At 42.3% G+C, this 25,131-nt stretch overlaps 1 protein-coding gene across 5 annotated transcripts in view; it reads left to right on the top strand.

The window, feature by feature from the left end:
* Positions 1–25,131, top strand: part of MTMR1 (myotubularin related protein 1) — an 80,264-nt gene that overhangs the window by 39,015 nt on the left and 16,118 nt on the right. For all 5 annotated transcript variants that reach the window (XM_073013363.1, XM_073013359.1, XM_073013361.1 and 2 more), the window contains 7 exons: positions 288–389; positions 705–788; positions 1,955–2,104; positions 3,019–3,207; positions 6,661–6,846; positions 7,331–7,537; positions 14,124–14,216. In XM_073013363.1, coding sequence (XP_072869464.1) covers positions 288–389; positions 705–788; positions 1,955–2,104; positions 3,019–3,207; positions 6,661–6,846; positions 7,331–7,537; positions 14,124–14,216 — 1,011 coding nt within the window. The remainder of the gene's footprint in view (positions 1–287; positions 390–704; positions 789–1,954; positions 2,105–3,018; positions 3,208–6,660; positions 6,847–7,330; positions 7,538–14,123; positions 14,217–25,131) is intronic.

The following is a 25,131-nucleotide window of genomic DNA, read 5'->3' as shown; positions in this document are numbered from 1 at the left end:
TGTGGCACAAGTTTAGCAAGAAAGTGCACAGGACTTGGGTATGAATCTTCTTGTTTCCATCTGATGAATTTTTACCACACATATCCCCTTTGTTCCAATTCCCTCACTTAATTTTTAAAAATATCATTGGAGGTATTTTTGTGAAATTGTCTTTTGTTAGTTGGAGCAAGATAAAGTATAAAAGGAGAGATGAATAAAAAAATTAATTTCCTTATTTATGGCACGGTATCTGGCTTATAGGTGCCCGATGTATGTTGAATAACTGAGTTTTGCTAATTGTTTAACAGGATATGAGGAACTTGCGGCTTGCTTATAAACAGGAAGAACAGAGTAAACTAGGGATATTTGAAAACCTCAACAAACATGCATTTCCTCTTTCTAATGGACAGGTAAATACACCAAACTAAACCTTTTCTACATGCATTTGTGGGGGTCCAAATATCCTATGTTTAATTATTCCTTTTTCCAGAGGTTTTTCTTTCCCCCCCTCTTTTTTCCTCCGTTGGTGACTAATACTAGAATATTTGAAATTTGTCAGCTCTGGGTAATGCTCAAGAAAAGCTGCTACTTCATTGCTTTAAAATTTACAGACTAAAATAGGAATCTTAATACACTCAGCTCATATTAGAATGAAAAGCTTTAATGTTGGGTATATGATATAAAAATAAATAATGACATATGTGTTTTGTGGTTTTTGTATCCAGGCACTATTTGCATTCAGCTATAAAGAAAAATTTCCAATTAATGGCTGGAAAGTTTATGATCCAGTATCTGAATATAAGAGACAGGTAAAGTATATTGCTTATCAAACTGAAAATAATAGGTTGAGCATCTTTTTCGCTTCTAAAAAGTTAGAAATGATGTGGTGGAGAAGAAACTTTTTTTTTTTTTTGAGATGGAGTCTCGCTCTGTCGCCCAGGCTGGAGTGCAGTGGCGCGATCTCGGCTCACTGCAAGCTCCGCCTCCCATGGTTCACACCATTATTCTGCCTCAGCCTCCCAAGTAGCTGGGACTACAGGCGCCCACCACCATGCCTGGCTAACTTTTTGTGTTTTTAGTAGAGACGGAGTTTCACCGTGTTAGCCAGGATGGTCTCGATCTCCTGACCTCGTGACCCACCCGCCTTGGCTTCCCAAAGTGCTGGGATTACAGGCGTGAGCCACTGTGCCCGGCCAGAGAAGAAACTTTTTCAAACAAGTTATGCACAGGTGTAACTGCTAGCTTATAGTTCTCCATCTCTCTTGATGCTCTCTTCTCCCTGTGCCAAACCTTAGACTTTGTAATTGTTTGTTCATCCTGTTTCCAGAGGGTGAGTGGGACTCAAGGACAAGGACGGGTTTAAAAACCAAATTTGCCAGATGGTTTCTATTGGATGTTCTGGTAAAGAATTGATGAGTAAGGATCCAAACCACCGACTACAGTTAGATTCGAAGCATGTGGTGTGGCTACATAATTCTGATCCGGTGTTCCTGGGTCTGGGAACTCTTCAGTGCATTGTCAGCTTCAAATTATTTCACTAAGATCTTATTTTCATTATGTTTGTTTCATGATGTTGTCTCTACCTTATATTTGGTATAACGTTTTACGTTACTTATTTTAGACATTTGTAAGAAGTATCTGTGTTTCTAAAGGACTTTTGAGTATATTTTCAGAAATAACACTGAGCTTATTTATAGAAAATAGGACAAGAAATATATAGAAATGTGATTCTAGTGTATAATTTTCATGTTTTAGTATGGTTTGGATATTCTTTTGCTTCTTTAGATTTTTAGAAATGTCTAGGAAATTGGTTTTACCAAATAAATATATATATTGACTTTTAAGTTACAATAAACAACAAATTATAAATGGATTTTAGTTGCAAATAAGAAATGGATATGCTTCATGATTAGTACTTTTTCAAAGCGTAAAGTCATGCATTTGCCCCTCTTCTTCTTTCTCCAACACCTTACAGGGTTTGCCAAATGAGAGTTGGAAAATATCCAAAATAAACAGTAATTATGAGTTCTGTGACACCTACCCTGCCATCATTGTTGTGCCAACTAGTGTAAAAGACGATGACCTTTCGAAAGTGGCAGCTTTTCGAGCAAAAGGCAGAGTCCCTGTAAGTAATAAACATTGTCATTTATACAGGAATATGTATTGCGTTAGGTCTAAGATGGAAAGATTTAAGACAAGAATTCAGTGAACAAAAATGGAAAGCAGAAAAATAAACTTATAAACCTGGATATACCTTTGATTCTCAACAGATACCTAATTATATAAGCGATCTGTTTGCTATGACTCCCTCTTGTACGATTTCCTGTAACTAAGTTTAAGGGTAACTTTAGTCATACCCTCTAAAAGTAGTAGAGAATAACAAAGGAGTAGCAAGAACAAGTTAGCATGCTGTTGTATTACCAGTTGGCATTGCTGGTTTCACTGCATCATCCTAGAGAAAATGCTTCTTTCTTAGATACTGAGCATGATGCCATAGCTGCGTGGGGGAAACATCATTACAGAAGTAGTAGCAGACAGCAGGGAGTAATGGTTTGAGCCCAGAGTTTGCATCTGGTGTAATCCTGAGTCACTTGGCCACTGGAGGAAAATGAGAGGTGGGGTGGCAGAGTGGCAGATTTTATAAGAGACTGTATATTCACTTTGTTCTTATCCTGCCACGTATGTTATTGTTGAGATACAAAGTTGTTTTTAAAATTAGGAGACAAGATAAAATTAGTCAATCAAATTGGAATGGGGCTAGATTTTAGTAATAGTTTGATTTGGGTTTTTCTTAGAATCATAGAATTTTTGGGGTGGGAGGGGATTTTTAGATCTCATGTAGTCAGAATTGTTTCATCCTGACCAAAACACTGAGTCTGATGGCCACTACAACTCTGTGATTGGCCTGCCCACTCTCACTTTTGAAGAAAATATGTATAAGAGACCATGCTTGAGAAGGGAACTTGTTTTTCCTACCAGGTAATTAGAGCATACATTGCTTTAGGAACTGTACTAATACTTGTTGCTTAAAAACACTAGGTGTTGTCATGGATTCATCCGGAAAGTCAAGCAACAATTACCCGTTGCAGCCAGCCACTTGTGGGTCCCAATGATAAGCGCTGCAAAGAGGATGAAAAATATTTGCAAACAATAATGGATGCTAACGCACAGTCACACAAGCTTATCATTTTTGATGCTCGACAAAACAGTGTCGCTGATACCAACAAGGTATATTCTTAATAGCATTGCAGAAACGTTGGATATTTTCATGTCCTGTCTGTAAATCATTATGCAGTTGGAATAACTCGTTGATTTTTCACCACCTGAAGTTAGAATCATTTGGAGTCCATAGCTATTCCTCCCTGGTGTATGCTCCTTGGGCTATGTTTGGTGTCTCACATGGATTGGGATCTTGTCTGTTTCATTGCTTCTCTACAATATCCTGTCTGCTAAATCAATTAAGCAAAGACCTAGAAAGACAATGATCATCTAAAGGATTTAGCATTTTAATGATATGATCGTGAGGACTTGAAAGTCCGTTTAAGAAATATAGTGGTTACTTGATTAATTCATGTCTGGTCTGAATTTCTTTTAGAATGGTATCAGCAATGTGAAAATGTGTAAATGTACAAAGTTTCCATAAATCTCATGGAGCACCTGTGTAGTGTACCTTGGGTGGCAGTGAGATGTGGTTAAAAACACCTCCGTTCCCATGACTTTCATGATATCACACCCTGAGTTTCTCTCGCTTTTCATTCAGCCTGGCCTTCTCCATCTCCTTAACTGATTTCTCTTCCCAGTCTTCAAATGGCGTTGCTCCTCGAACTCGGTCTGGGATCCTCTCTGCTCCACACAGACTCCTGGGGCCATCTCTGAAGGCACAGCTTTAAACACTATCTGTATGCTGAGTTCAACTTGAGCTTGACACTGCAGTTTCTATCCTGTCCTGATCCCTCTTAAGGTTGAGGCTGGATTTCTGTCCCATTGTATGGTTGACATCTCTGCTTGGCTGTTTCCTAGGCCACAAACCCTCCGTGTATTCCAACTGGCCTGAGAGGCAGGATGGCAAGTTGGTGAGACATCTCGGCTTTGGAATCACTTACCTCTGGGTTTTCCTCCAGGTTCTGCCACTTGGTGCTCTAGATTCCGGAGCTGGTTACTTAACCTCTCTCTGTGCCTCAGGTTCCTCTTCTGTAAACAGGAGATAATGTCAGTGTCTCATGTCACGGTTGTGTGAGGATTAAAATTCAGTGAGAAGAATGCATGTAAATGACTTAGCACAGCGGCGGGTACATCCTCAGGGCACAGTACATGATGCTGATAAGCTCGCCACCCCTGTGGTCAAGGAGGCTGCCCAGGTGTCTGACTTGAGAGTGGTGTCTGTTACTGAGATGGGGAAGACTGGGAGAGGAACAGGGCAGGGAGGAAGATGGGGGAGTATTAGTTTTCTGAGGCTGTCATACAAATTACTACCAACTTGGTGGCTTATAGCACCAGAAATGTATTGACCACAATTCTGGAGGCCAATTCTGCTCCCTCTAAAGGTTCCAGGGGAGAATCTATTCCTTGCCTCTTCTAGCATGGGGTGACTGCCCCAGCCTTCCTGGGCTTACAGCCACATCACTCCAATCTCTTCTTCCGTCATCACATGACCCTCTCTTGCTCTGTGTTTCTGTGTCTCCTCCTTTCTCTTCGAATGACACTTGTGATGACATTTAGGGTCCACCTGAAATAATCCTGGATCCTTAAACACATCTACAAAGACCCTCTTTTCAATTAATCTTGGAAGCCTTAAGCACATCTGCAAATCTCAGGATCCTTAAACATCTGCAAAGACCTTCTCTTCAAATAAGGTCACATTCACCATTGCCAGTAGATGTCTTTGGCGGGGCCACTTTTCAGCCTACCCTAGGGAGGCATCCCTCAGTGAGGTCCCCTTGCTCCCCACATCTGGATCATTACCTGTGTCCGTCTTCTACATCTCTGCCTCCTTCCTGTCACCACCATATCCCAAGGAATTACAAAATGTGAGAAAAGCTGTATTGGTGGAGGCCATCTTCAGACTAGTCAACAGGGTGAGGGCAGTTCATTGTGTTTTGTCCCATGCAGGAGAGATAGAGACAGGACACTAAATTATATATCTAGAATAATTTTAACTATGGCAGTATATGTGTCTAGGAAACAGACAGAGTATTTTCTAGGTCTCCATTAGTTCTTTATAAGATTATGTCATATGCAAATCACGATAATGTGACTTCTTCCTTTCCAGTCTGGCTGCCTTTCATATCTTCTTCTTGCATTGGTATTACATTGGTTGATTTTTGTATGTTGAACCACTGTAGTGGATTGAAAAATGTCTCCCAAAAGTTTGTCCAACTGGAACCTCAGAATGTGACCTTATTTAGAAATAGGATCTTTGCAGATGTATTAATTATGATGAGGTCATCTTGGAGTAGTGTAGGCCCTAAATCCAGTGCCTAGTGTCCGTATAAGAAAGCCACATAGAGACACAGGCACACACAGAAGGAAGATGGTTATGTGGCAATAGAGGCAGATATTTAAATGATGCAGCTAGACGCTGAGGAGTGCCAAGGACTTCCAGCAACCACCGGAAGCTAAGAGAGAGACATGGAACGGATTCTTTCCTATACCTTCCTAAAGGAACCAACTCTGCCAGCACCCTGATCTCGGACTTTCAGCCTCCAGAACTGTGAGAGAATAAATTTTATGTTGTTTTAAGTCCACCAGTTTGTGATAGCACCCCTAGGAAGCTAACAAAACCTCCTTACATTCCTGGGATAAATCCCACCTGTTCATGGTATGTAATCAGTCCCCTTCATAAACTCTTGGATTGGGTTTGCTAATATTTTGTTGAGGATATTTGCATGTATTGTCATAAGGGATGTTAATCTGTGGTTTTCTCTTCTTATGATATATTTGTCTAGTTTGATATCAGGATACTGCTAGCCTCATGGAATGAATTAGGAAGTATGCTCCCCTCTTCTAGTTCTTGGACGACCCATCATCTCTTACCTCACCTACAGCAGGAGCCTTGAAATTGGATGTCTGCCTCACACCCTGCAATCTCATCTCCTCATTATGACCAGAGTGATCTTTAAAAAAAAAAAAATTGTTACTATTTCAATTGATAAATGAATTGTATATATTTATGGTGTACAACGTGGTATTTTGATATATGTACACATTGTGGAATGGCTAAATCAAGCTAATTAACACACCATTTTTTGTGGTGAGAATACTTAAAATCTACTCTCTCAGCAATTTTCAAATACACACTACATTGTTATTGACTGTAGTCACCATGTTGTACAGAGTGATTTTCTCAGTGGACAGCTCTGTGCCAAGAACACCCAGGGCTATTGGAACCCGGGAGAGCCAAGGAAGGATCCTCCCCTAGAGTGTTCGGAGGAAGCATGGCACTGCCGATACCTTGAATTCAGACTTCCAGCCTCTAGAACTAGGAGAGAATAAACTTCTGTTGTTTTAAGCCACTGAGTTTGTGGTTCTTTTTCCAGCAGCCCTAGGAAACTCATATAAGGATATAGGAGGTTTATTTACAAATGAGTTTGTTGCTTCTTTAGTGGTCTGTATCTCATAGCACTAGAAAGAATAGAAAAGTTAATTCCAGATAATGTGATGTATCTCTTTTGTTTTTCATAGACAAAGGGTGGAGGATATGAAAGTGAAAGTGCTTACCCAAACGCAGAACTTGTGTTCTTGGAGATCCACAACATTCATGTCATGCGAGAGTCACTACGCAAATTAAAAGAGATTGTGTACCCTTCAATCGATGAGGCACGGTGGCTCTCCAATGTGGATGGGACGCATTGGCTGGAATATATAAGGGTAAAGAGATCCAGTACTTTATATGCTTTCCAGTTAAGACTTCTTTGTGCCTGTGCCATAAATACGTATATCTCCAAGTTGTTTTTCAACATTGCAAATAAGTGCCTCTTGGCTGTGTGCATGAACTTTCTTATTAAGTAGTTTCCATGGGCAGCATCAGACTGGGATCTTTGTGAAGGACTTTTGTGACATAGTGAAAAGGGGAAAATGCTTGCCTTAGGTCAGGCTTTTAAATAACTTTGTGGCCCTTTAATAAGGAACCATATTTACTCCTGTAGTTTTTCTCTGGTATAAGATTTTTTCTTTCTTCTTTTTTTTTTTTAATGTGATGCTAACGTTTCCCAGTGATCCCAGCTGATTGCATGCCATTCTGGTTTGGATTATTGGCCAGAACTTCCAAAGCTCTCCCCAGAATTATTTTACATTGTTTTACATTTAATTGAAATTCAATGTAGCCTGATCTAATGTGCCTTTTTTTCTGAAGATGCTGCTTGCTGGGGCAGTAAGAATTGCTGATAAAATAGAATCTGGGAAAACATCTGTGGTGGTGCATTGCAGCGATGGTTGGGACCGAACAGCCCAGCTCACATCTCTGGCTATGCTAATGTTGGACAGTTACTACAGGACCATTAAAGGATTTGAAACTCTCGTAGAAAAGGAGTGGATAAGCTTTGGACACAGGTTTGCACTGGTAAGTTGAGACAGTGAGGTTTATGCTAAGACTATTTTGCTGTATCATGGATGTAAACATCATGTGTGACACAAATAAGCACATACACACACACACACACGTGTGCAGGCTTTCTCTTCTGTATCATATCAGACCTGAATTGCCATAATAAAATACATGGACCTCAAGCATTGTATGTTCCTGGTAAGGCATTTTTATCTTAGTGTAGTTATGCCTTTTTTTAAAATTGAGATAAAATTTATATAATGTAGAATTAACCATTTAAAATGCTCAATTCGGTGTCCTTTAGTAGATTCACAATGTTATGTAACCATCACCTCTAGTTTCAAAACATACTCTGGCCAGGCACAGTGGCTCACGCCTGTAATCCCAGCTCTTTGGGAGGCCCAGGCAGGCAGATCGCCTGAGGTTGGGAGTTCGAGACCAGCCTAGCCAACATGGTGAAACCCCGTCTCTACTAAAAATACAAAAATTAGCCAGACATGTTGGCGGGTGCCTGTAGTCCCAGCTACTCAGGAGGCTGAGGCAGGATAATTGCTTGAACCTGGGAGGCAGAGGTTGCAGTGAGCCGAGATCATGCCACTGCACTTCAGCCCGGGCAATAGAGCAAAACTCTGTCTCAAAAAAACAAAACAAAACAAAACAAAACAAAACAAAAAACAAAAACAAAAAACCATACTCTTCACCTCAAAGGAAATGCTGTATACATTAAACAGTCATTCTTCACTTACCCCAGCCCCTGACAACCACTAATATTTCTGTCTTCATATACATTCACCTTTTCTAGGTACTTTATATAAGTGGAATCATACAGTGTCCTCCCATGACTGAGTTATTTCACTAAGCATAATATTTTCAAGGTTCAGCCATGTTGTGACAAAGAGCAAATTTTCATTATTTTTTATAGCTGAATAGTATTCCCTTGTGTGTATAGACCACATTTCGTTTATCTGTTCATCTGTTGATGGATGCTTGGGTTGTTTCCACCTTTGCTATTGTGAAGAATACTGCTGTGAATGTTAGTATATAAGTTTTCTGCCATAACAAGCTACCACAGACTGCATGGTTGAAACAACAGGAATTAATTTTCTCATAATTCTGGAGACTGGAAGTCCAAAATCAAGGTCCCAGCAGGATTGATTTCTCTTGAGTTCTCCCTTCTTTCCTTGCATACGGCCACCCTCTGGCTACCTCTTCACAAGGTCTTTCTTCCCTTTGGGAGCTACTGGACACTCCTGCTGTGTCTCTGTGTGGCCAAATGTCCTCATTTCATAAGGATACCAGTGAGATTGGGGTAGGACCCACTTTAATGCCCTCATTTGAACTTAATCACCTCTTTAAAGGCCCTGTCTCCAAATATGGACACATTCCTGAGCTACTGAATGTTCAGGCCTCAATTTTGGGGATCACAATTCGGCCTATAACAACTTGCTTTCAACCTAGGGGGTTATATACCTAGGAGTGAAATTGTGAGGTCATCCAATAGGGCATTCTTGGGCTGCCATTTGTGTTTTAGTCCAACTGGCAGCTACTTCTGGTCTGTCCAGGCTATTGAGCTGTTAGGGATCTGTCTGAACTGTGCATTGAATGGGAATACTCCTGAAGTCCCCATTAGACTTGCTATGGAAAGCAGGAGGATGGGTAGTGCAAGGATTTCCTTGGCTTTGGTGTGAGTGTGCCAAGCTTCCAGCTGTCCCTGCACTCCTGGGGTGGAGCCCCTGCAAGAGGACCTCCCAGAGAGAAGGGGCAAGTCCGCAGTCTCTGAGCTGCATGCCCTTTGGGAGCTACTGGCAGATCCCTGGACATTTTCCTTCCCCTCTTTTGCCTTCATTCCCTCCTCTCTGAAATCGGGCGTTTTGTGGGAGAAATGAGTTTATACGTGTCAAACGTTTAGGGCAGTGCTTGGCCCATGCTAAGTGCCAGGGAAGTTTTAAACAACATCACCAACTCCTTTGTTTCTTCCCCCCTCAGCAAAAGCTGGTCTTGGTAAGGAAGAGAGAGTGTGTGGAATCTTTCCTGATGTTTGTATTGGGCCATCTCAGAAGACTCAGAGGCCACTGCCTTCTACCTTCCTCCCCAAACTGTGTGTCCTAGGGGAGAGAAAGCTTGAACGGGTGCTTTGCCAGAGGGGTAGTGGTGAAGGCTACCTAGTGAGATGCCAGCGATGGCAGCATGCACTGGGACTGAGTAGAGGTGCACGCATCAGGGTGTGCCTACAGTCCTCTGCTCCCATGCCTACTTGCTAATGCTGGGGCTCACTGCACCATGGTCACAGTGAAGGCAATAGGACTATCAGATTCCTAATGGCCTCAATTTACTAAGCCACCACTATGTGTTTGGCACTGTTAATGTGCAGCATCTTGTTTAATCCTGATAGTAATGTCATTGACAGATGGGAAAACTGAGGTTTCAAGAATGTGGGTTATCTGCCTAAAGTCACACAGCTAGTTAGGGTAGAGCCAGCCTTTAAACAGTGATTTCAAGCCTGTAACCACCCACCCTCTGGATCTGTGTACCCTACCTGGAGTTCTGTGAATAAGCCATCAGGGCTTCCAGCTAAGGCTGATCCTGCCCTTGCCCACTTGCCTCCATCATGGAACTTTCTAATTGTTCTTCCCTCTATCCTGCCTCCATTCCCCCCCTTCCCTAGATCATTCCCATTGGTGTAGAGACATTCTGTTATATCCTAAAAAAAAACCCTCTTGACCCCACAGCCCTCCTCAGGTGTCACCCTGATTTTCTGCTCTTCTTTACAACAATCTCCTCAAAACTGTTGTCTGTACTCACTATCACTATTTCTCTCCTTCCAGACTGTCTTGAAAGCACTTCAGCCAGGATTCCTTCTCACAATGCCCCCCCCCCCCCCACCTGGTCTTATCACAGTCATCACTTGTTTTATTTGGCCTGGGCATTCGATGCTGTTGATTCTTCCTTTCTTCCAAACACTTTCTTCATTAGACTTCTAGGTTTCTATGACCTTTTGAATTTCCCCCAACTTTCAGGTCTTCCCTCATCTTCCCAACCTCTTAATGTTGGGGTGTCCCAGGGATGAGTCCTTGGATCATTTTTCTTCTCTTTGTGGTTAACCTGTTAGTGATCTCAGCCAGTCCCACAACTTTGAATACATGGATAGCATATCTGTGATCTCATCTCCATTGCCCCTGATGCTCCCGTAACTTAGGCCTTATCAACCCCCTTAGGCAGTCTCCTAAGTGGCTGACCTAGTCTGTTGTGTTTTTACAAAGGAATACTTGAGGCTGGGTAATTTAGAGAGAAAAGAAATTTATTTGGCTCACGGTTCTGCAGGCTGTACAAGAAGCATGGTGCTGGCATCTGCTTCTGGTGAGGGCCTCAGGCTGCTTCACTCATGGTGGAAAAGGTAAAGGAGAGCCAGTGTGTAGAGATCACATGGTGAGAAAGGAAACAAGAGAGAGGGGAGAGGGTGCCAGTCTCTTTGTAACAACCACCTCTCTCGGGAACTAATAGAGAACTCACTCACACACTCCCCCACCCAAGGAGGGATTAATTTATTTATGAGGGATCCACCCCCATGACCCAACATCTCCCATTAGGCTCCACCTCCAACATTGGGGATCAAATTTCAACATGAGGTTTAAGAGGACAAACATCCCAACAATAGCAGTAGCCTTTCTGCAACCTAGCTCTGTCTGATCCGTCGCCCCCACTGGAGCCAGGTGGAGCATTCCAAACAACAGATCAGATGCTGCCACTCCCCAGTGTGAGTCCCTCAGCAGCTTCCTGTAGCACACAGGATTATGAGCAAACTCCTAGTGTGTACTCAAAGCCCTTGGTGATCTGGCCCTAGCTATATCTCCAGCCTCATCTCTCATCTTTCCCTTGCCCCATGTAAGCCTCAGCTACTTGTGGCTTTCTTAGTGTCCCCCACCACATTCCCACTGGTTATCAATTCCTGGCTACCCAGGAAGCAGGCATCTCCCTGTCCTTCAAGGTTTATCTCAAATGAAATGTCCTTCATGACTATGACTCGCATGACTGTCCCTCCCTGTTCCTTCCCCTACCCCATCCTAGGATGGTTCACTCATTCCCTTGTGCTCCCACCATACCCACTACATACTTGGAAGCCCTTGGAACACTTTATTGCCCTTGTCATTTATACATCTTTGTCCCTTGACTAGACCACAAATGAATTATTCATCAAGCACAAGTACAGTGTCTCATTTGCTTTAGTCTCCTAGGTGCCTAGCCAAGGACCTGGCCTCTACCAGACACCATGACAATGTTTGACATTCCGAGGGCCAGGCATGATGCCAGGCATGATGCCTTGCATATGCCATAGGAGTTCCATGGCTATCTGTTGAAAGAATGAATCCTAAATTGTGAACTGTCAGTGTAAAACAGTTCCCTAGGTGCCTTAAATACTGAACAGCAGGTCCTACAAGGATTTTATAGCGGGGCAATGCATGGAGCTACTATGGAGAACAGTATGGTGAATCCTCAAAAAATTAAACGTGGAACTACCACATGATCTGACAATTCCGCTGATGGGTATATACCCCAAAGAAGGGAAAGCAGGAGCCCAAACAGATACGTGTACATTGGTGTCCATGGTAGCTTTATTCACAATAGCCTGAAGGTGGAAGCAACCCCAGTGTCCATCAGGAGATGAATGGATAAACAAAATGTGCTCTAGCTATACAGCCATGTGGTGTGTGACGATGAGGATACATTCTGAGAAATGCATCATTAGGTGATTTTGTAATTGTGTGGACATGATAGAGTATACCTTACAGAAACCTAGATGGAAAACTTGCTAACATCTAGGCTATATGGTACATACAGCCTATTACTCCTAGGCTGCAACCCTGTATGGCATGTGACTATACTGAATACCGTAGGCAACTGTAATACCGTGGTAAGTATTTCTGTATCTAAACATAGAAAAGGTACAGTAAAAATATAGTATTGTAACCTTATGGGACAACCATTGGATATATAGTCGTCATTGACTGAAACGTCGTTATGTGGCACATGATTATACAGTGCAATGTTAGTCTTAAAAAAGGAAATTCTGACATGTGCTGTAACATGGATGAACCTTGAAAACATGCTCAGCAAAATAAGCCAGCCACAAAGGACAAATATTTATTTTTCCACTTATATGAAGAACCTAGAATAATCAAATTCATAGAGACAGAAAGTAGAATGGTCATTGCCAGGGGCTAGGAGGTGGGGAATGGGGAGTTAGTGATTAATGAGTATAGAGTTTCTATTTGGAAAGATTAACAAGTTCTAGAAATGGTGATGGTTGTATAATAACATGAGTGTGCTTGATGCCACTGAACTGGACACTTAAAAATGGTTAAGATGAGATTGGATGCAGTGGCTCATGCTCGTAATTCCCAGCACTTTGGGAGGCTGAGGTGGGAGGATCTCTTGAGGTCAGGAGTTAAAGACCAGCCTGGGCAGTATAGTGAGACCCCATCTCTACAAAATAATTAGCTGGGCATGGTGGCTCACACCTATAGTCCCAGCCACTCTGGAGGCTGAGGTGGGAGAATCACTCGAGCCCAGGAGTTAGAGGCTGCAGCAGGCTATGCTCGTGTCACTGCACTCCAGCCTGGGTGACAGAGGGAGCCCCTGTCTCTAAAACATAAAAATAATGGTTCAAATGATAAATTATATGTCATGTGTATTTCGCCACAATTAAATTTTTTTTATAAAGAAGGCAATACACTATTACTCTGAGATGTTAATATTGATTTGGTCATTTCTTTGTTTTTGTGTCTTTCCAGGTGGCAATTTCATAGAGTATTTTTGCTCTTTCTATGTGATTGCTTTGTATTTTCTTAATGAGTTTTTTTCCCCACATCCTTTTGCTCATAGTCATATTATTTGAAGCTTCTCTTAGAATCCTCACCCTTCAGCTATCTTTTTACTTGTGGCATTTTCAGTGTTTTGGCAATTGTATTTATGTATTTGAGAATACTATCTTTTACCTTTTGGTATTAATCTATTGATAACTTATAAAGTATCAAAAGATATGAAATACAATACTGGACTGCCTTAAGCAAGGACCCTACCTTTACCATTTCAAGATTGAGTTCTTGGGGTTCTCTGAGTCATGAAGAATTGGTTAAAAGTTGTAGATTGTTAATCATTAATTATTTTGATTCTCAGACTTCCTGACATTTCTGAAAAATGGAAAAAATGTTTTTATACTTGTAGAGAAAATGGCATTCATAATGTACTTTATGAACTGCTAATTGGCATCCTACGTTGACACTGTACACTTAGTGTGGTGGCTGGTCTTGACCCTACCATTTTAACTGAAGTTTGCTAGCTAGTTGCTTATACTTTCTTGATATGAACTATATTAAAGAGAAATTATAAAACAATCAACATGTAAAAATGCTGTAAACTGAAATTTTGTTTTCTAAAAGTAATGGAAGTCATTTCGATTTGATAGACATTTTTGAGTGCCTGTTACGTGCCGGGAATTCTATTAGGCCCGATGAAACATGATTCTTACCACTGGACAACTTACAGTGACTTTCAAGAGGACCATAACATAGGTTAAAACGTTTAACCTTCTGTTTCTTTTCAGCGAGTGGGCCATGGTAATGACAACCATGCTGATGCTGACCGATCTCCTATATTTCTGCAGTTTATTGATTGTGTTTGGCAAATGACAAGACAGGTGAGAGATTTCAAATATATTTCTATATAGTCTTTGCTTTAAATATATCTTAAAGATTAAACTATTATTACTGTTTCATTCAAAATGAATTTGTGTAAAATATGACCCCATTATTTAACACAATTTGATTCTAATTCACTTAGAAATATAAGCAGAACATTAGAAACAACCAATTTCACACCAAAAGTTACTTCTCTTTGCAAATGGTTTTTATCAGTCATCTGGTCCACTGGGTCCAAACCAAGGCCCTACTCCTCTATAGATTCTGCTGCTTTTGCTCCCTTTCAGAAGGTTAAGGAAGTACAGTCTCCTGCTGAGCAGTTCATCTAGGATTTGGCCAGATGTTAGAAATGAGGATGGGAATGAACTGCTAGTACATGGGATTGGACCAGGCAATCCAGGAATCTCCACACTCTGCCCCAGTCCCCTTTTTTTTTTCACTTCAAACCCCTTATTTTCTTAAAATCCAATAAAAGCACAAAAATGACATGGCTTAGACATGAAAACAGGCACTAAGCAGTGTAAAGAATGGAGGTCAGTTTGAAGATATTAAAAAATCCACATTTGGGAGGAATAAGCTATTTCACATCCACAAAAATGGTGCTTATCCCTTTCGAAGCACTGCAATCATTTTTTGTGTTCAACCTTTTTATGCAATTTTTCTAAAATGTGTTTCATACTTTCCTGTCCTAACCTGAACATGACAATCATTTAATTTTGTTATTGGCTCAGCATCAACACAAATAGCAATAGTGCCTGGCACTAAAAAACAGTAAGGCTTCAGGCCAGCCTTTGTGCTTGTGGAGTGTGTTTGCTGCCCTTTCACCTGCACCATCAGCATACCCATCTCTGGGACCAGCCCCTCTTACCCAGGCCAGCTCTCTAACAGGCCATCTTTAATCACCTGTGACCTGGCCATCAGACCATGTAAGACCCCAATTAGTTTGTTGAAGCTGGGTGTAAAAGTCAGTGTTAATTTCTAAGTGAGGGCCTGAGGACTCCATGAAATCTGCTTTGGCTATTCAGACCCCCTCCCCTTTGTTCCTTATTTCTAAAGGTATGTCTCTGTGCTCCCTTGCCACTGAAAATGTGATCTGTGACCCGCTGGCATCACCTGGGAGCTTCTCAGAAATGTGACATCTCAGGCTCTGCCCCAGTCCCACTGAATCAGAATCTGCATTTCAATAACAGCCCCAGGGGATTTGTGTGCTCTTTAAGGTTTGAGCAGTGTTAGTCTACAGCAATGGTCTCAAAGTTGAGCATCCATCAGCCCCCAGAAGGGCTTGTGGAACCAGAGGGCTGGGTCCCACACCCAGAGCACTGGCAGGTCGTCAGTGAGGCTGAAGATTGGTGTCTCTAACAAGTTCTCAGGACCACATTTGGAGCACTAAGCTAGATCACTGGTTCTCAAACTCAATTGCACATCTGAATCACCTGGGGAACTTTTACACACACCTGAGCCTGTCCCCAGGATCACAGGAAGAAGGTTCCCAGGGGCTGGCTGTGTGCACTCAAGGTGGAGAGCCATCTTCTGAGTTCTCCAGGTCCTCCTCAGGGCAGAGCTGCTGGGGAGCGGGACAGCACAGGCAGCATCGTGACTGTCAACCTTCCTTCTGCCCCAACGCACACTGCCATCAGTAACAGTAGCTCTCAGTGGGGAAACAGGCCTAGTATTTCACAGACTTTCTGCAGTAGGGAGGCAGATGGCTGATGGTGATAAGGCTGCAGGAGAATCAATCAAGAGCAGCAGGGCTGTTGGTAGAAACCCTGCAGATCACCGGCAGTGTCCTGGCTGCTTCCCTTCCCCATGACTGAAGCAGCCAAGGCCAGAGCTCCTGGTGACTGACCAGCAGGAGAAGGCCCAGACCCTGGATCTCAGCCCCCTAACTTGTTCTGTACCCCACAGCCCCACCCTCAGCCAGGCTGGGCAGCAGGCACTGGGGAAACTACTCTCTTTTGCCTGTCTCTCTCTGATTCCAGGTCCATTGCCCTGGCACTGTCTCTTATCATAAGGATAGGAGACCAAACTCAGGTTTAGATGTTGGAGATGAGGGGGAAAACAACAACAACAACAACAACAACAGCAAAAAAAAAAAAAAACAGTGCAGGAACTATGGTCTTATGACCTACTTTGAACTGAAGCCAATGGGCCTGATCAGCTCAAGGGAAGGGGATCCCTAGATGGCTCCCTTGTTTACCAGGGCCCTGTGTGTTGGGGTTTGGGAACTACGCACCAGCTAACAGTAAAATGCTATGCAGCCTCCTCTGTGCCATTGGTTTTTGGACACTCATTTCCCTCAGTGACCTTGCGGGTGGGAGAGGCTCTGGACTGGGGCAGAGTGTGGAGATTCCTGGATTGCCTGGTCTAATCCCATGTACTAGCAATTCATTCCCATCCTCATTTCTAACATCTGGCCAAATCCTAGATGAACTGCTCAGCAGGAGACTGTACTTCCTTAACCTTCTGAAAGGGAGCAAAAGCAGCAGAATCTATAGAGGAGTAGGGCCTTGGTTTGGACCTAGTGGACAAACCTCTCACAGCTCTAAGATTCTGACTGTGAAATGTGTGTATAATTAATTTCTTTTAAAATTACATTGTTAATGCATTAGCAGAGACATCAATGATTAGTCTTTATCAGTTCGTTAACAAATGAATGAGATATATAGCAGGTATAAGATGCATTCATATGAAAGATTACATTTAGGTTGCCTACTGTAACGTAAACTATGCAGTGTAAAATTGTCAGAAATAGCAGAATAAAATGAACTGAATAGTCTGTATGTGAACTAAGAAACTAAGGGAAAAATAATTGAGGGACTCTTTAGAGAAGATTCCCAAAGACACTCTATGATATCCATAGTTTAATACAATCCTTACTCTTATGGATAGGTTTAATAGTCATTGATATTTTTGTTGAGCCTCAAGAGGTGCAGAATTGGGGCCAGGTATGGTGGTTCACGCCTATAATCTCAGCAATGCAGGAAGCTGAGGTGGGAGGATTGCTTGCTTGAGGCCAGGAGTTCAAGACCAGCCTGGGCAACATAATGAAACCCCCATCTCTTCAAAAAACAAAAATTAAAAAAGTAGCCAGGGGGCGGAGCAAGATGGCCAAATAGGAACAGCTCCAGTCTCCAACTCCCAGCGCAAGCGACACAGAGGACATGTGATTTCTGCATTTTCAACTGAGGTACCGGGTTCATTTCACTAGGGAGTGCGGGACAATGGGTGCTGGTCAGCTGCTGCAGCCCGACCAGCGAGAGCTGAAGCAGGGCAAGGCATCGCCTCACCTGGGAAGCGCAAGGGGGAAGGGAATCCCTTTTCCTAGCCAGGGGAACTGAGACACACAACACCTGGAAAATCGGGTAACTCCCACCCCAATACTGCGCTTTACCAAGGATCTTAGCAAACGGGCACACCAGGAGATCATATCCCACACCTGGCCAGGAGGGTCCCACGCCCACGGAGCCTCCCTCATTGCTAGCACAGCAGTCTGCGATCTAACGGCAAGGCAGCAGCGAGGCTGGGGGAGGGGCGCCCGCCATTGATGAGGCTTAAGTAGGTAAACAAAGCCACTGGGAAGCTCAAACTGGGTGGAGCTCACAGCAGCTCAAGGAGTCCTGCCTGTCTCTGTAGACTCCACCTCTGGGGACAGGGCACAGCTAAACAACAACAGCAAAAAAAAAAGCAGCTGAAACCTCTGCAGACGCAAACGACTCTGTCTGACAGCTTTGAAGAGAGCAGTGGATCTCCCAACACGGAGGTTGAGATCTGAGAACAGACAGACTGCCTGCTCACGTGGGTCCCTGACCCCTGAGTAGCCTAACTGGGAGACATCCCCCACTAGGGGCAGACCAACACCCCACACCTCACACGGTGGAGTACACCCCTGAGAGGAAGCTTCCAAAGCAAGAATCAGACAGGTACTCTCGCTGTTCAGCAATATTCTATCTTCTGCAGCCTCTGCTGCTGAAACCCAGGCAAACAGGGTCTGGAGTAGACCTCAAGCAATCTCCAACAGACCTACAGCTGAGGGTCCTGACTGTTAGAAGGAAAACTAACAAACAGGAAGGACACCCACACCAAAACCCCATCAGTACGTCACCATCATCAAAGACCAGAGGCACATAAAGCCACAAAGATGGAGAAAAAGCAGGGCAGAAAAGCTGGAAATTCAAAAAATAAGAGCGCATCTCCCCCTGCAAAGGAACGCAGCTCATCGCCAGCAATGGATCAAAGCTGGACGGAGAATGACTTCGACGAGATGAGAGAAGGAGGCTCCAGTCCATCAAACTTCTCAGAGCTAAAGGAGGAATTACGTACCCAGCGCAAAGAAACTAAAAATCTTGAAAAAAGAGTGGAAGAATTGATAACTAGAATAATTAATGCAGAGACGGCCATAAACGAACGGACAGAGATGAAAACCATGACACGAGAAATACGTGACAAATGCACAAGCTTCAGTAACCGACTCGATCAACTTGAAGAAAGAGTATCAGCGATTGAGGATCAGATGAATGAAATGAAGCGAGAAGAGAAATCTAAAGAAAAAAGAAGAAAAAGAAATGAACAAAGCCTGCAAGAAGTATGGGATTATGTAAAAAGACCAAATCTACGTCTGATTAGGGTGTCTGAAAGTGAGGGGGAAAATGGAACCAAGTTGGAAAACACTCTTCAGGATATCATCCAGGAGAACTTCCCCAACCTAGTAGGGCAGGCCAACATTCAAATCCAGGAAATACAGAGAATGCCACAAAGATACTCCTCAAGAAGAGCAACTCCAAGACACATAATTGCCAGATTCACCAAAGTTGAAATGGAGGAAAAAATCTTAAGGGCAGCCAGAGAGAAAGGTCGGGTTACCCACAAAGGGAAGCCCATCAGACTAACAGCAGATCTCTCGGCAGAAACTCTACAAGCCAGAAGAGAGTGGGGGCCAATGTTCAACATTCTCAAAGAAAAGAATTTTAAACCCAGAATTTCATATCCAGCCAAACTAAGTTTCATAAGTGAAGGAGAAATAAAATCCTTTATAGATAAGCAAATGCTTAGAGATTTTGTCACCACCAGGCCTGCCTTAACAAGAGACCCTGAAGGAAGCACTAAACATGGAAAGGAACAACCGGTACCAGCCATTGCAAAAACATGCCAAAATGTAAAGACCATCGAGGCTAGGAAGAAACTGCATCAACTAACGAGCAAAATAACCAGTTAATATCGTAATGGCAGGATCAAGTTCACACATAACAATATTAACCTTAAATGTAAATGGACTAAATGCTCCAATTAAAAGACACAGACTGGCAAACTGGATAAAGAGTCAAGACCCATCAGTTTGCTGTATTCAGGAGACCCATCTCACATGCAGAGGCATACATAGGCTCAAAATAAAGGGATGGAGGAAGATCTACCAAGCAAATGGAGAACAAAAAAAAGCAGAGGTTGCAATCTCAGTCTCTGATAAAACAGACTTTAAACCATCAAAGATCAAAAGAGACAAACAAGGCCATTACATAATGGTAAAGGGATCAATTCAACAGGAAGAGCTAACTATCCTAAATATATATGCACCCAATACAGGAGCACCCAAATTCATAAAGCAAGTCCTTAGAGACTTACAAAGAGACTTAGACTCCCATACAATAATAATGGGAGACTTCAACACCCCACTGTCAACATTAGACAGATCAATGAGACAGAAAGTTAACAAGGATATCCAGGAATTGAACTCATCTCTGCAGCAAGCAGACCTAATAGACATCTACAGAACTCTCCACCCCAAATCAACAGAATATACATTCTACTCAGCACCACATCACACTTATTCCAAAATTGACCACATAATTGGAAGTAAAGCACTCCTCAGCAAATGTACAAGAACAGAAATTATAACAAACTGTCTCTCAGACCACAGTGCAATCAAACTACAACTCAGGACTAAGAAACTCAATCAAAACCGCTCAACTACCTGGAAACTGAACAACCTGCTCCTGAATGACTACTGGGTACATAACGAAATGAAGGTGGAAATAAAGATGTTCTTTGAAACCAATGAGAACAAAGATACAACATACCAGAATCTCTGGGACACATTTAAAGCAGTGTGTAGAGGGAAATTGATAGCACTAAATGCCCACAAGAGAAAGCTGGAAAGATCTAAAATTGACACTCTAACATCACAATTAAAAGAACTAGAGAAGCAAGAGCAAACACATTCAAAAGCTACAGAAGGCAAGAAATAACTAAGATCAGAGCAGAACTGAAGGAGATAGAGACACAAAAATCCCTCCAAAAAATCAATGAATCCAGGAGTTGGTTTTCTGAAAGGATCAACAAAATTGATAGACCACTAGCAAGACTAGTAAAGAAGAAAAGAGGGAAGAATCAAATAGACGCAATAAAAAATGATAAAGGGGATATCACCACCGACCCCACAGAAATACAAACTACCATCAGAGAATACTATAAACACCTCTACGCAAATAAACTAGAAAATCTAGAAGAAATGGATAATTTCCTGGACGCTTACACTCTCCCAAGACTAAACCAGGAAGAAGCTGAATTCCTGAATAGACCAATAGCAGGCTCTGAAATTGAGGCAATAATTAATAGCCTACCAACCAAAAAAAGTCCAGGACCAGATGGATTCACAGCTGAATTCTACCAGAGGTACAAGGAGGATCTGATACCATTCCTTCTGAAACTATTCCAATCAATAGAAACAGAGGGAATCCTCCCTAACTCATTTTATGAGGCCAACATCATCCTGATACCAAAGCCTGGCAGAGACACAACAAAAAAAGAATTTTAGACCAATATCCCTGAAGAACATCGATGCAAAAATCCTCAATAAAATACTGGCAAACCGAATCCAGCAGCACATCAAAAAGCTTATCCACCATGATCAAGTGGGCTTCATCCCTGGGATGCAAGGCTGGTTCAACATACGCAGATCAATAAACGTAATCCAGCATGTAAACAGAACCAAAGACAAAAACCACATGATTATCTCAATAGATGCAGAAAAGGCCTTTGACAAAATTCAACAGCCCTTCATGCTAAAAACGCTCAATAAATTTGGTATTGATGGAACGTATCTCAAAATAATAAGAGCTATTTATGACAAACCCACAGCCAATATCATACTGAATGGGCAAAAACTGGAAAAATTCCCTTTGAAAACTGGCACAAGACAGGGATGCCCTCTCTCACCACTCCTATTCAACATAGTGTTGGAAGTTCTGGCTAGGGCAATCAGGCAAGAGAAAGAAATAAAGGGTATTCAGTTAGGAAAAGAAGAAGTCAAATTGTCCCTGTTTGCAGATGACATGATTGTATACTTAGGAAACCCCATTGTCTCAGCCCAAAATCTCCTTAAGCTGATAAGAAACTTCAGCAAAGTCTCCGGATACAAAATAAATGTGCAAAAATCACAAGCATTCTTATACACCAGTAACAGACAAACAGAGGGCCAGATCATGAATGAACTTCCATTCACAATTGCTTCAAAGAGAATGAAATACCTAGGAATCCAACTTACAAGGGATGTAAAGGACCTCTTCAAGGAGAACTACAAACCACTGCTCAGTGAAATAAAAGAGGACACAAACAAATGGAAGAACATACCATGCTCATGGATAGGAAGAATCAATATTGTGAAAATGGCCATACTGCCCAAGGTAATTTATAGATTCAGTGCCATCCCCATCAAGCTACCAATGAGTTTCTTCACAGAATTGGAAAAAACTGCTTCAAAGTTCATATGGAACCAAAAAAGAGCCCTCATTGCCAAGACAATCCTCAGTCAAAAGAACAAAACTGGAGGCATCATGCTACCTGACTTTAAACTATACTAGAAGGCTACAGTAACCAAAACAGCATGGTACTGGTACCAAAACAGAGATATAGACCAATGGAACAGAACAGAGCCCTCAGAAATAATACCACACATCTGCAACCATCTGATCTTTGACAAACCTAAGAAAAACAAGAAATGGGGAAAGGATTCCCTATTTAATAAATGGTGCTGGGAAAATTGGCTAGCCATAAGTAGAAAGCTGAAACTGGATCCTTTCCTTACTCCTTATACGAAAACTAATTCAAGATGGATTAGAGACTTAAATGTTAGACCTAATACCATAAAAACCCTAGAAGAAAACCTAGGTAATACCATTCAGGACATAGGCATGGGAAAGGACTTCTTGTCTAAAACACCAAAAGCAACGGCAACAAAGGTCAAAATTGACAAATGGGATCTAATTAAACTAAAGAGCTTCTGCACAGCAAAAGAAACTACCATCAGAGTGAACAGGCAACCTACAGAATGGGAGAAAATTTTTGCAATCTACTCATCTGACAAAGGGCTAATATGCAGAACCTACAAAGAACTCAAACAAATTTACAAGAAAAAAACAACCCCATCAAAAAATGGGCAAAGGATATGAACAGACATTTCTCAAAAGAAGACATTCATACAGCCAACAGACACATGAAAAAATGCTCATCATCACTGGCCATCAGAGAAATGCAAATCAAAACCACAATGAGATACCATCTCACACCAGTTAGAATGGCGATCATTCAAAAGTCAGGAAACAACAGGTGCTGGAGAGGATGTGGAGAAATAGGAACACTTTTACACTGTTGGTGGGATTGTAAACTAGTTCAACCATTATGGAAAACAGCATGGCGATTCCTCAAGGATCTAGAACTAGAAGTACCATATGACCCAGCCATCCCATTACTGGGTATATACCCAAAGGATTATAAATCATGCTGCTATAAAGACACATGCACACGTATGTTTATTGTGGCACTATTCACAATAGCAAAGACTTGGAATCAACCCAAATGTCCATCAGTGACAGACTGGATTAAGAAAATGTGGCACATATATACCATGGAATACTATGCAGCCATAAAAAAGGATGAGTTTGTGTCCTTTGTAGGGACATGGATGCAGCTGGAAACCATCATTCTCAGCAAACTATCGCAAGAACAGAAAACCAAACACCACATGTTCTCACTCATAGGTGGGAACTGAACAATGAGATCACTTGGACTCGGGAAGGGGAACATCACACACTGGGGCCTATCATGGGGAGGGGGGTAGGGGGAGGGATTGTCCTGGGAGTTATACCTGATGTAAATGACGAGTTGATGGGTGCTGACGAGTTGATGGGTGCAGCACACCAACATGGCACAAGTATACGTATGTAACAAACCTGCACGTTATGCACATGTACCCTAGGACTTAAAGTATAATGAAAAAAAATATAGCCAGGCATGGTGGTGTGCACCTGTAGTCCCAGTTACTCGGGAGGCTGAGGCAGGAGGATTGCTTCAATCCAGGAGTTCAAGGTTACAGTGAAGTATGATTGTAGCAGTGCACTCCAGCCTGGGTGACAGAGTGAGACCCTGTCTGTAAAACAATTAAAAAAAAAAAAGGTGCAGAATTTTATTATAGATTACTGTGCTATGTATTTTTGGAAATCATACTTTTAGGTAAAGGGTACAGCTTCCAGGAGAAGAGGCCAAAACAAACTATGAATTGCAGCGACCTAATCTTTCATTTGTATTACTCCACCTGCTACTGTTTCCCTCATTGAGCTGTTTTCTGAGTTGAGCTTAATGCCATGACAACCCCTGAGTATAAATGGCAGCCTTGACCCAACATGAGTAGATGGAGCCTTTGTTTTCCAGTTTTCATGGGTACTGATGGGCTTGGACTGAGCCCTGCCCACTTTGACCTCCCATATCTGGTACCCAGTGGTCAGAATAAGGCTTGTTGTCACTGACTCTAGAACACACCTTCCCAAGCTCCCAGATCTACAATGCAGGCTCAGGGGCTAGGAATGAAGACTCATTGTCATAGTCTGTTTGGGCTGCTGTAGCAAAATATCATAAGCTGAGGTGGTTTATGAACAACAGAAACTTACTTCTCACAGTTCTGGAGGTCGGGAAATCCAAGATCAAGGCCCCAGCAGATTCAGTGTCTGGTGAGGGTTTGCTTCCTGATTCATAGATTAGCTGTCTTTTCACTGTAACCTGACATCATGGAAGGGACAAGAGAGCTCTCTTGGGCCTCTTTTAAAAGGGCACTAATCCCATTCACAAGAGCTCTACCCTCATGACCTAATCACTTCCCAAAGGCCCCAGTTCCTCATACTACACCTTGGGGATTAGAATTTCAACATAGAAATTTTGGGGGGATACAAATATTCAGTTCATAGCACTTATATGGCTTGAAAATATGTCAGTAATTTGCTATCTTGTTAATAAAAATTTATTTTTAAAAGTTTAAGAATTGTAAAATATAGGACAAAACCCTGGATCTTTCCCTATCCTTGATTTAATAAGGCTTCAGTACACAAAAATGTCATATATTTGCTTACAATTCACAAATTCTGTGGTGCCAATAATTTATGAATAGGGCATAACTAAGCAGCATAGAGAAGTCCTGGGAAGATTGGATATAGTGTGCCTGGCCTTTTAAAAGATAGCCATTTGAGCCGGGCACGATGGCTCATGCCTGTAATCCCAGCACTTTAGGAGGCTGAGATGGGAGGATCACTTGAGATCAGGAGCTCAAGAACAGCCTAGGCAACATAGCTAGACCTTGTCTCTACAAAAAAAAAAGAAAAAGAAAAGAAAAACTAGCTGGGTTGTGGCAGTAGTCCCAGCTACTTGGCAGGCTGAGGTGGGAGGGATTGCTTGAGCCTTGGAGGTTGAGGCTGCAGCGAACCACAATTGCACCACTGCACTCCAGCCTAGGCAACAAAGTGGGACCCTGTCTTAAATAAATAAATGCATGAATGAGAGAGAGAGAGAGAAAGAAATAGAGAAAGATAGCCGTTTGAAATGTGAGGCCACTGTCAGAGTTGCAAGGGGCAATCTTAAAGGCTCCAAGAAAGGATT

The sequence above is a fragment of the Chlorocebus sabaeus genome, chromosome X (genome assembly GCF_047675955.1).
Source record: "Chlorocebus sabaeus isolate Y175 chromosome X, mChlSab1.0.hap1, whole genome shotgun sequence".
Lineage (NCBI taxonomy): Eukaryota > Metazoa > Chordata > Mammalia > Primates > Cercopithecidae > Chlorocebus > Chlorocebus sabaeus.
Note: the sequence above shows the minus strand (reverse complement) of the source record. Positions and strands in the feature narration are given on the sequence as shown.